We start from the raw sequence: 17803 nt of genomic DNA, 5'->3' as shown, positions 1-17803 counted from the left end.
CCAAAGGATGGTGCTCGTAGGTGGGTGAAATGGCCAGGGGTGCTGGGGTGTGCTGGAAGCTCTATTGATGCTGGCTGCTGGGGGATCTATTGTTGTTGGGAGGGGAATCTCTTGATGGAGGAGGGTTATATTGTTGCTGGGAGGGATCTACTGTTGAGAGAGGGGCCTGTTGTTGCTGGCTGTTGGGAGATCTGTTGCTGCTTATGGGGGTCTATTGTGGCTGGAGTGGGTCTATTGTTGCTGGGGGTGCTTTTGTTGCTGGCAGCAGGGGATCTATTTTACTGCTTTTAAGTTAGCTTTAGTAAATTTCATACAAATTACTTAAAACTACAAAACTATACTTGGTTCTGTATTCACTAAAAGGATAGTGCTTGTAGGTGGGTAGACAGTGGAACCAAAGGATGGTGCTCGTAGGTGGGTAGACAGTGGAACCAAAGGATGGTGCTCGTAGGTGGGTAGACAGTGGAACCAAAGGATGGTGCTCGTAGGTGGGTAGACATTGGAACCAAAGGATGGTGCTCGTAGGTGGGTAGACAGTGGAACCAAAGGATGGTGCTCGTAGGTGGGTAGACAGTGGAACCAAAGGATGGTGCTCGTAGGTGGGTAGACAGTGGAACCAAAGGATGGTGCTCGTAGGTGGGTAGACAGTGGAACCAAAGGATGGTGCTTGTAGGTGGGTAGACAGTGGAACCAAAGGATGGTGCTCGTAGCTGGGTAGACAGTGGAACCAAAGGATGGTGCTCGTAGGTGGGTAGGGGATGGAGACAAATGGTGACTCAAAAGTGGGGAGTTCCTGCACATATTCTCTGAAAAAAAAAGCCCTGCCCTAAACCATTAGAAAGGGCACTTTCACCTAGTTCATTGGCTCCAATGCATTCAGTCTATAAGGCAATATTTTGTCAAAATCTGTCCAACTTTGTGTCTAATTAGCAGGGATAAGACTGCTGTGAGCATTAAGTCAGAGCACCAATGTTTCAGTTGCAAAGCTGGCCATATACTATACAATCAGATTTTACAATTTCAGTCAAATCTGATTTAGATTTACTAATAATATGAAATATGAGAGCCTAGCTAAACAATTCATGCAATTTTGATCCCATTAGGAGAAAGAGACTGTACAACCAGATTGCAATGTATTGTCAGCTTAAGAGAGATTTTTGGTGACTAAACTCACATTTGCCTGAACTTGCACAGAAAACTGCGTGCTGAAAATTTAGCATGTAAAATTTATGATGAATCGTGTAGTTTTAGCAATTTCTTGAGCGGTCAGTAATTTAGGTCTTGAGATTATAGGAGCTTTGAATCATGTATTATGATCATGAATTCGGTAGTTATGTACTCATTGCAGTCTGAGCACACCAGTAGTTATATGTTTCAGGCTCACCATACACATTTACATTTAGTGCAAGGTGAATCTCGCGATACTGAAATCTCCCCTGCTACCTTTGCATTTTGACAGGTGCTGTTCCCGCGGCTGTCTGAATACCTGAACAGTGGCTGCATCTGGAAGCATGCAGTTACTGTTCAGGTGACAATTTTCCACCCAGCTCCTTAGATTTTTTTTCACACAGCTCAGATTTCAGCTGATTTAGCAGGGACCAGGTTGAAATTTGAGCTGTGTATGGCCGACTTTAGTATTTTGTGCAAGGCTGGTGGAGCATGCCAAAATGTAATGGTGTCATGATGACAGCTAGCTCAGGATGGTTCTCATACTGAAAGGCTGTGGGTTTATATTTAATATACCCCTGGATTATCAAGACAGGAAAAAGCCAGTGCTGTTTATGCATTGTTCATTGATTTCTTAAAGAGGTATTACATCCAAAAGCAAACGTTTATTATATTGCAGCTTACCAATTCTTAGATGTGATGGCTGCATTAGTTTTCTTTGTTAAGGCTTTCTTTATTTTTATTTGCATTTGGTGATCTGGCCAGTAAGTCTGTTTTTTTTTTCAACTTAACAAGCTGTCCTGCAGATGTAGCATTTAGAGGGTTGAGAGAAACCATTTAACACTGATGGGGTGCTTACAGTGGTCAGGATTTTTTTTTTTCATTTTTGTAAAACCTTTATCCCAAAGAAGAAAAAATGTTTGCTGTAACTGCTTTTAAAGTGTTAGCTGGAGGTTGGCTTCAATTTGTTAGTGTATTTATATCTGCTAGTACATCTAACACTCCACTCCCCCCCCCACAATGCTGCTGTCCAAAGGTGTCTCTGTGCTCCTTCATCCAGAATACAGGAAGAGTGTTACCTCCTATACAGGAAGAGTGTTACCGGCCAGATCACCAGGTGAAAATAGCGGGGTAAACCCTAATAAAAGAAAGATAATGCAGTCGCCACATCTAATGATTGGAAAGCTACAATATATTACATTTTTGGTATTGGTTTTAATACCGCTTTAACTGATGTTATGATACAGGTTTGTAAATCTAGCCTAGCTACATCACCAACCTCATTCACAGATACCGCCCAAATCGCCCACTCCGCTCCTCCCATGATATCCTCCTCTCTAGTTCCCTCATCACCTCCTCCCACGCTCGACTCCAGGACTTCTCCAGAGCCTCTCCCATCTTCTGGAACTTCCTACCACAGCATGTCCGGTCAGCCCCCACCCTGTCTGCCTTTAGGCGATCTTTGAAAACTCACTTCTTCAGGGAAGCCTACCCCACCTCCACCTAAGAACTGTACTTAAATCACCTCCGCCAGATCATCCCCCGCAGCTATCACCTTTTGTATCACCTCCCCCTTCCTTTAGATTGTAACCTCCACGAGCAGGGCCCTCATATTCCTTCTGTACTGAAATGTATTGTAATTGTACTGTCTCCCTTATATTGTAAAGTGCTGCACAAACTGTTGGCACTATATAAATCCTGTATAATAATAATAATAATAATAAATACAGTGCATATTTGTATATGTTACAAAAGAAAGCAAAAACTGGTGTTGTACAAAATCCCATATTATGAGATTTAATCTGGATTGACATCTCAAAATAACACAAAAAAATGACAATATTAATTCTAACAAAGCAGATATCATGAAAGCAGCTTTGTAAAAACCAGTAGAAATGTGGGTTGTGCAGTTCGGATCTGTCATTTCATTTGTATTCCATACCTTCTGCCTGGCTACATCAGATAAGTTACTATTATACTGGGCTAGAATCACAAATTTTGCATGGAAAGAAAATGATTGTAAACCGAAGATCAAATGATAATACATTCATAGGTGTACAAACACAAATGTTGGAAAGAAAAAACAATTAGTGAATGTACTGAACTATGCTATTTCTTCCAAAAAGAATTATTATGTAACATTTTTAGTGTCATTACCAAAATATGCATTGCTTCAGGGTCATGCATTGCAAAGTGCTAATTGTAAATTACAGGTTCAAGAACTGGTGCTGGGGATCTACCTGTTCACTAACAGTCCTGGATCTCCCTGAATCCAACCTGAATCCATTAAGGTGTAGCTTCATACAGATATACTAGAGATATATGGAGGAGATTTTTTTGCAGAGAGTTGGGAGAATCGTGGACATGGCCTGATGTGTTTCATGATTTAAAGCTGAACTCCGGGAAGATCTAAAAGACACACCTAAATGCATCTCATCTATTTATTATAACATTTTCAAATGCAATCAGGATTGATACCAACCTCTTGTAGTCCTTGTACAGCACAACTCAGACTAGGAAAAAGAGAAGCAGCACAAGAAACCAATCAGTTGCTCTGTAGTACTTATGTGCTAATAAGGGATATGCAGCTAGGAGGAGAGAGCAGAATGAGATGAGCTCATCAGTCTCTTGTCTGTCCTGGTCAGGAAAGGGACAAGAACTGCAAGTGTTACTTAAAGTGGTTGTAAACCTTTATAACAAAAATGAACAATACATATCCCACTAGGTTGTGTACTAGCCTCACCAAAGCACCTAGTATGGTTCCGCTCTGATCTCTCCTCTCTCTACTATTTGCATTACTTACTTATGACAGTCTAAATGACACCACAGAATCCTGGGTGACAACCCACCATCCTCCAGCACACAGTAGGTGATTGACAGCCTCTGCAGTGCATGTTTCCCTAGAATTCTGTGTAGAAGGGAAGTTGTCCTTTCCCTCCACTCATGTCTCAGGTTAGACCGATCTCTCCTCTCTAGTCTGTGCAGTATGTGACATCAGATCCATGCCCCTTACCTGCTTGAAGTGAGAAATAGCCTTTGATCTGTGTGTTTTAGAAGGCTGTGAAGGAGAGAGAGAGCTGTAGATAAACAGGTACAACTTATGTAGGAGGATTTGTTTCATCTCTGTGTATCACTGGAGGCCAGTCACTTCACTGAGTATATGTAAGGGGTAGACCCACTTTAACTGCAGTTGAGAAAAATCAGGTCCCCTACCCTTCCAGACAAGGTTGATTTGTTTAACAAAGCTGTGTAAATCTCAGAAATGGATGGACAGAAATAACAATCCTTTAGCTAGTAAAATAGCTCTCATATACAATCTGTGTATTTAACTGTCTGTCTAGAGCTATTTCATTTCATTATACTATATATCTTTAGTAATGTTTGTGACACTTCGCTGTTGTCTACACAGTATATCTAGTTCAGTTTGCCAATGCTAACCTTTAGCAAGTGGTATTAATTATACAAAATGCTGGCGAGTTACTCCACCGTAGGAGTCACTGGGGAAAAGTGGCAGCTTGTACTTGATCTGGGGCAACGGAGTAACTCTAGCCATAGCTGAACATGCAACTGCTATGGGGCCCGGAGCTGTCTGGCTCCAGAATGATTTACAGTATGTAGGTAGCAATACTGTTTTGGCTAAAATTAATGTATATAAAGGTCGAGGACTGCTATACAATTGCTTTAAAAACAATTAGTATTCTTTATTATTAGAGGATTAGCTGAGTTGTAGTTTGAAGAGACAAAAGCCACCTCATGGTTTTGCTATGGAGCCCTATCAAATCTAGTTATGGCTCTGATGTGTGGTTATGAAATATGGAACATTATGCCCGGGGCCAGGCCTGAGATCAGATTTTCACTATTATTCATAGTAGCATTGCCTTGAGATACAGACAGGTCAAGACTTGGATGGTGCCATAAGTCTTTATTGGCTAAGCTATAATGATCCTTATATTCTATAGTGGATATTTTCAGCAATGAGAGCTGAAAACAATAGCCACATGGCTGAAAATAAATTATTAAAGCAATAATAATTTGTTTAATGAGCTAAACCTAAAGGTATAGGTGATGACCAAGCCACCTCTTGATTTAGGAATGATACTGTGTTTAATTCTTGATAATGTTTTCTGAAAGTAAATGTAAATCCAATCACTAAAATCACTTGGATTTAACAAGATAATGTAATTCCAAAAGCTGTTTTAGTCTTTTTAAAAATGCATAAGGGTTCATTCACATGAGCCGTATCTGGCCATATAGCGTACATTCCTGAGTATTCCCAGCAAGACCACCAGGGACCACCCAGGTAGCCCACAGTCACCTATAGAAGTCAATCGCTGTATACGGGTATACTGTATATGCAAGTACATAAACACACATATGCATACAGGTTTACACATTTTATTATCCATATTTGTACACCCATATGCGGGTGTAAGCATATAAGCACAAAAGGCATTGACTTTTATGAGCAGATGTACGCAACGCCTGTGGATTTCCTGGCAAGGAAATACACTGAAATATACGCTATATGGCCAGAACTGGGCATGTGCACGAACCCTAATATCGCATGTAGACAAGAAGTGACTGAACTAGGCTGAAGGAGATTGGCAGCACTGAGAAACAATAAATGGTATTTTATTAAAAACATGGCAATTGTTGTCACTTCCCAGTGCTTTCAATCCAGTTAGGGCTTGGATGTACTTTAAGTAAACATAGATATATACTTGTATTGCAAACCATGAAAAGCTGGATGTATTACAACCGAGTTCATTTTTTATTATCTTTGAGCAATTTGTTGCATTTTTTATAGTAGTGCTATAAAGGCAATGTATGAAGAATCGACATCCATGAGTTAGACATAGCAAATGGAACACCCTTAAACATAAATTGACAGCACATTGGCATACAAAATAGGTTTAGTTATCGCAACAAAAGCAGGTGTGGCTACTACATGTTAGGTAAATGAAGTAGATAATTAGATTAGTTTCTGTTTCCCATTGTGGATGTTTCAAATTATAACGTCATCTGGTCAGTTGCTTGTATATGCCTCCACAACTGTCCAACTGGGCAAGGTAGTTCCAGTTCTTAGATTTGAATGCATGCCAATAACTTGTGCCATGTGTATAACTTTGTAGCTGAGTTTAAAACAAAAAACTCTGGGTATTTAAATAAAAAAAAACTCATACTGGAAGAGGGAGGAAGTCAGCAATTTGAACCAATCAGGTGCTGCTTCATGCACATGTGCTGACAGTGAGCAGAGGGATGACTTCAACAGTGTGCTGCTGTTTTTTAATGTCAACAAGCTACTTGTATTTGACCATGTTTTCATACTTTTTAATAATTTGCTTCCTAGGAGTGAAGTTTAAAGTGGGGATGAGAACTGACCTTTTAGGAAACATTAAAATTATTGGGAGGTAGGCTGATATAATTAAGTAAACGTTCAATAGTTAGTTAGTTCCGTGTGAAACTGTCTTACAGTTCTGCGTGACCACTGCCAAATTAAAACATTTAAATCATGGGCCCTGACTATGTACGTTATTTGTATGATTGCCTAACAATATTGATAATATAACCCTGTTAAGACAATAAAATAAAGAGCATCTTTATAAATATACTGGAAATTACTCCTATTCTTGTGCCTCAACCTTGTAATGCTTGACCACTGGTGTAGAACATTGAACATCTGGGTCCCCTTTTTAGAGATCCATGCCTAGGGCTACTGCTTCTGTTGTAATCCACCACTGTGTGTGACCATCCATCACCCACTGGAGGAGGTCTAAGCAGATGAACATTTCAAATGACATTTGTATATTTATAGGCTGTAACCTATGACAAGGTAGCAATATGAGTAGCCAAGCCCAGCATTGATCAGAATTGGACCTAGACGCATGCAAGGTCCTCAATGTGTATTATCTGTGAGACCATGTCTCCCATCACCCATTTTAGCATTTATTATTATGTTGATCTTTCATCCTAATTCTAAATACAATAAGTTACAAGTTTATTCAATTAAATAATGTAAAACATATTAAACATTAAAAAATGTAAGCATTTAAGCAGACACATACAGCAAAGGAAGCAGATTATCCTTGAAGATAAAGGATGCAGAGTCCTCCCTGCCGATACCCTGTTCAGTTCCTTTCGTAATTTTTTTTTCTTATGATCGTCCCAAGGCGCAAACATAAAATCGGTATCAGAAAAAGTTGGCTGAAAATAGAAATTGTTTTTTTCCCTACAAAGAAGAAAAAAAAAGTATCCAAAATATTCCATGTAGTTGTCTGATGAAATCCCAGCTCTGTACAGGATTCAGTTTAGTGTGTTTGCCACCAATAGGACATAAGAAGCATATTTTCCCAGAGGCCTCCTCTCCTTGGTATGTTGGTGGTGGATCTCTATAGATACAACCAAGATCCTGGCTTTGTAGATCCAATTCCAGAGATGGACCCTGCCATCACACACAATGTCTTGTTTTTTTCACTTCTGATACATATACAAACAGTTCAGTCTGTTTCACATAGGAGGGACTACCAACCCCGTCATAGCTAAAGACAAAAAGAACAATAAAAAAAAGAGTCAGGCATTAAATGTATAATGGAAACAGAAAATATTAAAAAAAAAATAATCAGTTGGAAAATCAGTTTTGTGAACATTACCATAATCTCCGGTAATGTGCATAAAACAGATGGTTGTGTTGTGTATCATTTCACTCTTCTATTTTTTAAAACTAACTCCAGCCATAATTTTGACAATGAAGATTTTTGTTTCTGTCTGTGACATTAGTAGGAAGATTTGAAAACATTCCCTGTCCTGTGTCACCAAAACAATAGATGGCAGTTTAAAGAATGGGGGGTTGTAAAGGGAGGCATGGAGAACAATATAACATTGCCAGTCTTTTTTCTGCTCTGAATATCATACAGTTTTGAATGCAGTAAAGAAACACAGTCAACTAATGGGCATTAATTAATTGTGATTTTTAAAAGTCCATGTCTTCCAACTTTGTTTTTTTTTAAAGCTGAACTGTACCCAACATTTCAAAGTTGTGGATAGAGTTTGGATGGGCTTCTTATTATATTGTCTATTCCTTCATCGGGGAGAACATTTCTACATACTTTCTGTACCTGGCAGGAAGTAAGTGGAAATTCCCCAAAAGTAAAGGGAAAACACATCTTTGATAGTTGTCTCCAGATCTAGTGTTCCCATTAAAGGATATCTCTTCTGCTTCAGTTTTGGTGGCCTCTATAATATTTTACTCTTCCAATTCCTTTCTTACCCAATTAAAATGGTCACTAGATTAATTTCCCCAACAGAGAAACAGATAGCAAAAAAATTACAAAGGACATACTCCTTTCCCACTCTATCCTTTGATTGGAGTTCCATTTCTATAGTCTGGATTATATTCTGCTGCTGGCACTACCAAATGGGAAGTTAAAGCGGTCCCCATTTCCTTGTAGTTTAGGTTTTGTTCAGTAATTAGAAACCATAGACGGTTTATATCTCATGCATTTTAATCAATTTGTGCAAAGATCGTTTGCTGGTTGCACGTTTGCAAAGGCCAAGGTCTATTACATGTTAAATATATTAAAAAATACCTAGCAGACATAAGTGAGTAGCAGTAACATTGCTTAAAGTTCCTTCTACCATGCGGCTGTATTTCTGCACTGATGGCTCTAGGCAGAGTTTTTTTGATAACTATCTCTAGGTTGTCATCATTTTCATGGGGTGATGGGGGAATTTCTGAGAACCAACATCAAATGTTTTCAGAGAACTGAGGAGCACAGCATGGAAAGTAGACATGAGTACAAATAGTAGGGGATAAAAAATTGAGACGGTACCTCAGGGAATCGACACCCAACCAAACTAGTACCACATCATGTGACAGGGTCTTCTGATTCATGCCATGGGCACTCATCAGTCCTAGATGGCATTGTGAGCCACAGCAAAATCCACGAGTGTTATTACAGCCCTAGAGCAGCCTTTCTCAACCTTTTTAACATTTGGGAACCCTTGAATTAACTTTCCAGTCTAAGGAAACTCCTTTCAATAATTACTATATCTACAGCTAATGATACATTAGTACGATGATCAGTAGGAAGAATGCCCCTTATATTTGTGGTCATTGGGTAGAATCCCCCCTTACAGATAGCTCAAAAGAGCACTTACTTTCACTCACCGGCCACTTTATTAGATACACCTTGCTAGTACCAGGTTGGACCCCCCTTTACCTTCAGACCTGACTTAATTCTTCATGGCATAGAATCAACAAGGTGTTGGAAACATTTCTCAGATTTTGGTCCATATTGACATGAGTTACTGTTGCCTTTCTATCATCTCCAACCAGTCTGCCTATTCTCCTCTGACCTCTGACATCAACAAGGCATTTACGGCCACACAACTACCACTAACTGGATATTTTCTCTTTTTTAGACCATTCTCTGTAAACCCTAGAGATGGTTATGCAGGAAAATCCCAGTAGATCAGCAGTTTTTGAAATACTCAGACTAGCCCATCTGGCACCAACTAGTATGCCACATTCAAAGTCACTTAAATCCCCTTTCTTCCCCATTCTGATGCTCGGTTTGTGAACGTCAGCAAGTTGCCTTCACCACGTCTAGATGCCTAAATGCATTGAGTTGCTGCCATGTGATTGGCTGATTAGCAATTTGTGTTATCAAGCAATTGAACAGGTGTACCTAATAAAGTGGCCACTGAGTGTAAATGTCTCTCATCTGAGAGACAGGAAGCTCATAGCTCAAGGAAGCCCGAGCAACCTGGTTTAGAAAGGCTGTCTTAGTATTCTAGTGTACACTCCTTTAGCCTCCATCTCTCTAATCCCTGCATGTATGAAAGATGTACATGGGGAACATTTCAATCACACGCCAGTCTGGTCATGTAGGTAACTGGTCTCCAGAGTGTGCATTGTTTACAACAAGCTTTTACAGCATGCCAGTGATCACAAATGCATACATTTATCACAGAAAATGTTGCGTTGCCCTTTTCAGATCTCTGCTTGAGCCTCACTGTCACTGACAAGTCACAGAAATGGCAGTCATAGCAACATGTATTCACACAGGCCTTGCTGCATCAGAGGTGTAATACAGGCCGGTTTCCTGCCTGGCTCCTCAGCTCTCCTCTGCCCTACAGTGTGTTGGCTGAATGGCTGCCAGTGCAGGGATGAGGGGACATCCCTGGGGTGTGAGGGAGACCTTTCCGAGGCCAGTGCTGACAGACTGGGCCTGGGAGTGAAACAAGATCCTTGGGTATTCCCCAACCCCTGCAGTGATCAAGTTACCATCATAACATTTAACTGTTTAACTGCTAGAACGCATATATATTCAAGTATATACCTAAGGCCTTTCTACTTTATGAAAGAAAAATATGAAGCATTATTATAAAGCTAGGGCAAGCTGAAAATTGTGCATCTTCTGTTAAAAATATAATATTTTACTAACTAGCTATTATATAAAATAGTAGAAAATTCAGATTTAGGTATTATAAATAACACACACTTTGGAAAACAACAATGCAATTTGGGGAGACAATGCTTTATGCCAAATTCTCCAATTTTGAATCCTTCTGTTGTCTATCTTTCATAACAATTTGTATTGAGCTACATATAGGATCTTTTGATTAGCGCCTTTGCGACTTTTTGGGAAAGATATTTATCTGTCATATGGAGGCGTTTAAGTCTGTTTTCCAAACGCTAACATTAAACAGTATCTTTTCCAACTAAATCCAAATAGGTCTGATCTTTCACTTTCTGACCTATGTTTGGGAAAATAAAGCAAAGGATTTATTTTGATTCTGTAGGCACCAATGTGTTTTCTGACTAACGTTTGGTTTACAGTGCTAAGGAAATTGGAAAAAATATAGCTGTTTTTAGCTTAACCAAAGATTTAAAAAATAAATAAATCTGATTGATTACTATAGGAAACAGCTTTAGTTTCATGCCCAGATGTACTATATTTGTAGCCATGCTCATAAAGTAGCCCCAGTGATTTAACATGTAACTGCACCTTTGCAAATTTTTGAAGAAAGGCTGGGAAATCTATTCTGCAATTTCTTGATGAATCAGGGATAGGTGAATATAAGACTGGGAGGGTTGGCTTGGAGCAGAGTGCCTACCATGTAAGTGAAAACTAGGGTGGATATTGAAGCCAAAGCAATTTTTTGCATTTGGGTGATCAATTGTTTGTATTTGGCCCAAACAGGAATTGGAATATAATAACCTATAAGCAATAACCTATAGCCACCAATCAGAAATCATCCCACATTGTATATAGTTCTCTTATTTCACGAAAGGTAAAATCTGGTTGCTTGGGGTTATTAGATGTCATTCATGTTAGCACTACTTGATGTGATATAAGTCAACGTATTTCTACAAATCCTTTTATGGAAAAGGATGCAGGGGAGAAGAATAGTCACATTGTGCCTATATGTGATAGTGCTGCATTGCACAAGCTGTATATGTAATTTTATGACTGGTCCTGTCTGCTTCTCCACTCCAGTCAAGCAGAACACTGCAGCTCCATGCTGTGAACCCTGCAGAGATTTCCCAGCAGTCTTTGTACTCTGTGTTCTGACAGGCCTAAGTCCCAGTGGAAGAGGGACTTCAGAGCTCCGTCATAACTAGTGGGGGCTGTAAAACACTCGGGACTGCTCCCAGAAAGACATACTGTGTATGAGTACAACCACTAAATTCACTATCCATAATGCAATTCCTACATCCTATCCAAAACTAATTCTATTATGACAATAAGAATCATATTATAATAAAAAGTACAATTCAAGTGGTATACCTAGATGTACAGGGTTGCATTGCTGGGTTCAAACCAGGGGCCACCAGGGACCTTATCTGTTTCTACCTTGTATGCTAGATAACATAAGAGATAATAGGTAATAAAAAATTCAGTCCACCTTTGAAACACTTTTTTACCAGTTACCTAATACACAGGGCAAATCTAACATGCACCCAATGGAGTTTGCTGGGGCCCCACTCAGCCAAATTGTAGCCTTTTTTGAAATATATTGATTCCCTATCATTCCCTATCCCTATTCCATATTATATTTTATATTATATTATATATGGCCTAACCCACCTGACCCACCCCAGAGAACCACTGAAATCCACGAGTACAGGATTTATTGGGAGACTGATTAAGGAGCACATCTTTCTGCGGATGGACAACATTGGGATCATTACCCTGCTGATCTTTATGGTGCTGGCAATTGCTATGGGGGTGTTGACCTACTCATGAATGCCTTATAAGCCTGAACTTTATTACACTTCTCAATAACCCAGGTCCCTAAACCTGTATGATATGTGTGGCTCTCTTTATTTGGGAATTGTTCGTAAGCTGTATGAGTTTGCAACAGAAAAATAAATGCCAGCTCTCCCTGAAGAAGCTAGCATGTCCTGCGAAATGTGTCAGAGATGACTGCTTAGAAAACCTCTCTTTTTTTTCCCACGACTACTACGAGTTGTAAAATGATAATGGCTGGCACATAATAGACTGTGTTGTTTTTATCAATATCTCAGTGTTGTCTATTTTGCAATTTTAATGATTTTGTACAATAATTATTTGGAAAGTTCTTTTCATACATAGTGTTGTACGTTAAAAATCCAGTTTGTTTTTCTTTGTTAGGTAATCAATATATTTCAGTGTCATTAATAAAGGATATGGTACCAGTCAAACCGTTTAACGGGTTGAGACTGTTTTTGCTGAGCAGTCTCCCTTTCTATATTTAGATATTCCGTGTAGCCTTTTCTATCACTTCTTCATCTTGGACTGTGGTTCCCTGTGGTTTCCAGATCTGTGTCCCCTGGTATTAATGGTGTTCTGGTTTATGGTTCCCCGCTATTCCTGCTTTGTGAGAACACTGCGCACTTTGCAGTGTCTGGGCAGAACTGGCCAACAGTCTTTTCATATTCACATGAAGTATAGATTGGTGCCATTCCACATGAATGTAAGCTTGTAGTAAACTGGTCTAACTTGTCATATGTTCTAACGTGCAAAATTTGTTTGATCATCTCTACCAATTCTTCTACTCTATTCAACATATTTGTAGGTTACTCTTGTTCACTGCAAATTGATTCTATAGTATGGCAGGTGGAGAGAAAGACAGATCTTATAGTATAAGCCATGCTAGAGTAGGAAGTGGTATGAATGCAGATCAAGCACTCTGTATGGTGTTACGTAATATTTTGCTAGTTATATGAAAATTGGAGATAAGGTTTTGGTATTATAAAAAAATTGCAAGCTCCATCACACTATTTCTGCCTTACCAAACAAACTTCTGATGATCAAATAGGTAATCCAATTAGAAATTGTTCACCTATCTACTTACTACTTTAAATATATTTCTGTGTCTTATAAATCTTAGCATTAAAGAAAGTTAGAAAACAACTCTCCAATGGGGGAACCTACAGCAATAAAAACTGGAGTGGGAAAGGGTTACAACCTCTGTCAGATTAGTACATCAGATAGGTTTGACTACTAGTTTATGGTATGCCTTTAGGCCTTCCCTGATATCCCGTGGCTGAGCTTTCTCAAGAGGAAAATTTGGTAGACTGCTCCATACTGGGGACAAGCCATAGCTTGCAGTGCTCCCTTTTCCCATCTCCATTGGCACAAACATGCACTTTAACATCTTAATAGGATTTATTTACCAATACTAATTGATTACATAAACACTAGATGTGTTACTATAATCACATGATAGCTTTACTTTTATTGTCAACATTAAAAAGGTAGGCATTGCAGGCAACTCCTCCACTTTAATTTTTCACAAATTTTCATATATAAGCCCCCTACTGAAAATATACATAGTAAATAGCTTGTTTAACTGAAAGGTTTTCATATGTTTACCAAAAACAACATGTACCACAATGTTTCAGATTTGTGGATGTGCATTGCAACATCCCATGTGCCCTCACCTCTAAAACCATTACCATTTCCACTGGAACAGGCTGGAGATGGGGAACCCTGTGGTCGAATGACTGGAGCAAAGGCACTCTTCTGTTTCATGGAGGGGAAGACGGAGGAGGAGAAAGGCAGTATGGATGAACTTCCAGATGTTCCCACGGGTGGGCTGGAGGGCATAACTGCAATGCAAGTATGGGCACAGTCAGATTGAGAATAAGTCAACACTGAAATCTAGACTGTGTTCTTATTAGACCACTGGTCTTGCTGGTGGTCTAGGCCTTTAGGCCTAGGTTGAATCAAATAGGTGAGGGCCCAGACACAACAGTGTAGGTCTAGGTCCATGCATAAAAGACTAAATCTGCTACATGTCTAGCCAGATATGTTTTAAGCTTTAACAAGGTCTAGGCAGAGGTCATTGCAGATCAGTATAGACAGAGGTTTATATACATAGTTTTGTTTGTAGGCAGAGATGTAGCACATAGGTCACAGCATATGCAGACATCAAGACTCATAAATCGAGTTTGAGGTAGGGGTCTAATCTCAAATCTAGGAAAAAAAACCTAGACATACATGCAAAGGTCTAATCAGAGCTTTGGGCACAAAATTCTGTCTCTAAACAGATGTCTAGACATAGATTTAAGTGCATGGAAAAGTCTAGGTAGGTACAAAGTTTAAGTTCTAGGTCTCACATATACAGTTGAAGACAGATTTCTTAAAAATTTTGAAAGTGTCTGTATTTCCCATACTAGCCAGTAACAATATACACTTTAATGATGTTTAATAGAAAATATTGCCCTCCTTGTTTCATCAAGTTACTGTATGTTCTAAATGTTGCTCTTATTAAGCAGTGGGGCCAATGTATGAAAACTGGAGCAAAGAAAGCTTAAACATGCACTATATGTTGCTGAACCTGACTGGTTGATGTGGGCAATACGTCCAGTGTCCCTTTCACTAGTTTTCATAAATAAGCCCAAATTAGACTGGAAATCGTGTACACACCTCTTATCATTTCAAAATACACTGTGAAGCTTGACAAGGAAGATACTCACTGCCATAGGGTGATGTAGTGGGAGAGCCGTTGATGAATCCTGGAGAACCCGGAACCCCCAAGTTTGACATGGGAACGTTACTGTAACCATTCATGCTGTTGCTTGGAGTGCTGTAGTTAGACTGCTGGGGAGTGGAACTGGTGGAATAGCCACGTGGGGAGATGCTGCTTGTATTCCGAATATATCCTGGATACAATAGACCAAGGTTTGGAAACATTAAAAAAAAAAATTAAAACATTATCTATAACCATTACAGTTTCCATTTAATTCAAGTTTTACAGAACACTCTTCAGCCAAGTGGAGCAGGCTTTTAGTGAATCTGGGTATACAGCTTTCCTATGAAGGCAATACTTGCAGAAGGCTGCAGTGGTGTTGAAAAAGGGCTAAAAGGTGTCCATAAAATGTTAGGTGGTTCAAGAAGAAAAAGCAAAATGACAATGGGTGTACCTAGTATGCTTTCCTGTCTTTCTATGTTGGGCTTAGTTGAGAGTCTTAAAGTGTGTGTGGGGGGAGGAAGGGGGGGTGCAGTTAGCAATAATTATAGAAATCCACATACTGGGCCAAGTATAGATAGCTAAAGCTAAGATAACAGTTTGAGGCACCAAGCAGGTATACTATTCCCTGGTTCTTAATTAGGTTGCAATATTTTATGCGGAACTGCAGTAAACCTTGAAACGGGGTGGTTTTGGTAGGTAACTATATTTCCTTTAATAAATAAATGAGAAAAAGGCCTTTGCTGAGAGGAAAAGAAAAGGCCTCATGGAGCCCTGGCACATGTGACAAAGACAGGTGTTACATAATGCATTACTCACCCTGGTTATTGGCCTGTGAATCTGAAATTGTGACTCCAAGCTGCCCCCCATAGGAGTTAATTCCCATCATGCCACCATGAGCAGGGGAGCTGGACAAGGCAGGAAGCTGATTGTGGTTTCGGGGGACACTGTACAGAGCCTCAGCAATGTCTGCAGCCCTCTTCAAAATGATGTCCTTTCAAAAGAATAAAGAGTTGTAATAGGAGAGCAAAATATAGAAAACATGCACCTAGAGTTTTGTGAAGATCAGATATTGAAGAATTACCTGGTTATTATGGGGGGTTCCATATAACGCCTCCACCAAATCTGCTGCTCTTTTAAGTAACATTTCCTTGAAAACACAACAAACAGAAAAATGTAAGCTAAAAGGCTCCCTGGAATTAAAATCAGTACATACTTCCTATACCCTCCTATGTAAAACTAGCCATTTGTGGGCCAAAATTGTTGTATTATATTAACACTGTTGTATTAATTGTGCAATAATTTGAGCACAATGTAACAATGGATTACACTGCAAAAAAATCCCACTGGTTGTAATTATTGAATTCTGCAAAACAGAAATTATTGAATAGAAATAACTTTGTGTTTTCCTCATTACTGTATCATAGACTGTAGTGAGAGGGTTGTCCCTAAAGTACTGAATATTACTTGTGTACGTCAGCTGAACACTTTTTTTTTCTGCAGGTTTCATTTTACAAAGGCTGAGATCTGTGTATATGACCTCCATTTTAAGTAAATGTAGATGGCATAACGTCCCCTGGACTTTATATTGCTAGCTATTCCTGGTTGTCAAGAAACCACAGATAAAAGATTTACAGTTCTGGCTTATTCAATGAAGATGACGAAATATGCAAAATAAAATAGACTATGAAAACCTAAGTAATCTGAAATGTGATCGCTTGTTTTACTTTGTAAATATCATTGCTCTTGATATTGCTTTACTAAAGAAGGCCATTTGTATTCACATTGTATCTAGGGAAGTACAAAGTAAAAAGTTACAGTGGTTCATATTTGCTGATCTTACCTTTGCCAGCCTTTCAGGGTCACCAGGATGTCTGGGGATCACCTTCTGTAACCTCTGGAAGCCATAGTCAATGGTGGGTTCATTTAATGCTGAATGGGAGAACATCTGATTAGTAGTGCCCAGCGGGGAAAGCATATCCATGAGATGTGCTTTTGTGTGACCATATAATAGACTGGAGATTGTAGCTATGTTGATTGTAACAGTTTCAAGCCTACCAGTTCAGTGGTCAGCATTTGAAGCCTCAGTCTTTTAAGTGGTTTCTAATAAACTAGCAAGTTGATTCAGCTACAAAATGTTTAAATACAGCTCCAGGTGGATACTCAGTTTATTCCTACTGAAACTCTTGTGTGATCAGCTTGCTTGCCATGTAGCTAAGAAAGAGAAGCTCCCTGCCAGGGTCCCTACTGCATTTTCTCCTAGTGCAGGGTGACTGGTCTTGTATCTGCCTGTAGTTGGTGGACAACAGTTTTGATTTTACTGCTTCTTTTACAAGATAATATCAACAATTCTATAGGCATTTGGTGCACGCAAAATTGTTTTTTTTGTGCTGAGAGTTCGGCTTTACTGAGTTGAATAGCCTATCCATCAATAGGGTGGCTCAGTGTTGATCCTTTACAGGAACATTTGAGATGTGCCAACACATTAACCTGTCCATAGCTATTGATCATTTTCACAGATGTTTTATACCTTTTTCACAATATGCTTCATTTGAATTGCCCAAATCTGTGATTTATTGTATATGTATAAATTATACTCTTTATATCTTCATTGTCTGGACATTGTCTTTTGAGCTTTGCCACTGTTTACATTTATAAAACTTTTTAAATTGCA

General features: G+C 39.2%; 1 protein-coding gene across 6 annotated transcripts in view; it reads right to left on the bottom strand.

Annotated features, from left to right (window-relative positions):
- Window positions 1–2936: 2936 nt before the first annotated feature.
- Window positions 2937–17803, bottom strand: part of EBF2 (EBF transcription factor 2) — a 144162-nt gene continuing 129295 nt past the window's right edge. For 2 of the 6 annotated variants that reach the window (XM_089658737.1, XM_089658739.1), the window contains exons 11-17: window positions 16973–17061; window positions 16214–16279; window positions 15949–16123; window positions 15137–15322; window positions 14099–14266; window positions 11961–12034; window positions 2937–7706 (exon numbers count right to left, since the gene is read on the bottom strand). In XM_089658737.1, coding sequence (XP_089514863.1) covers window positions 11961–12034; window positions 14099–14266; window positions 15137–15322; window positions 15949–16123; window positions 16214–16279; window positions 16973–17061 — 758 coding nt within the window. In that variant the 3' untranslated portion in view covers window positions 2937–7706. The remainder of the gene's footprint in view (window positions 7707–11960; window positions 12035–14098; window positions 14267–15136; window positions 15323–15948; window positions 16124–16213; window positions 16280–16972; window positions 17062–17803) is intronic. The other 4 variants (XM_089658740.1, XM_089658742.1, XM_089658738.1 and 1 more) reach the window with 3 other exon arrangements.

This window comes from Staurois parvus, unplaced genomic scaffold (assembly GCF_062004578.1).
Source record: "Staurois parvus isolate SC_StPar_1 unplaced genomic scaffold, SC_StPar_1.0 ptg001090l, whole genome shotgun sequence".
Classification (NCBI taxonomy): domain Eukaryota; kingdom Metazoa; phylum Chordata; class Amphibia; order Anura; family Ranidae; genus Staurois; species Staurois parvus.
The sequence above is the reverse complement of the archived record's forward strand: the minus strand, read 5'-3'. Positions and strand labels throughout refer to the sequence as shown.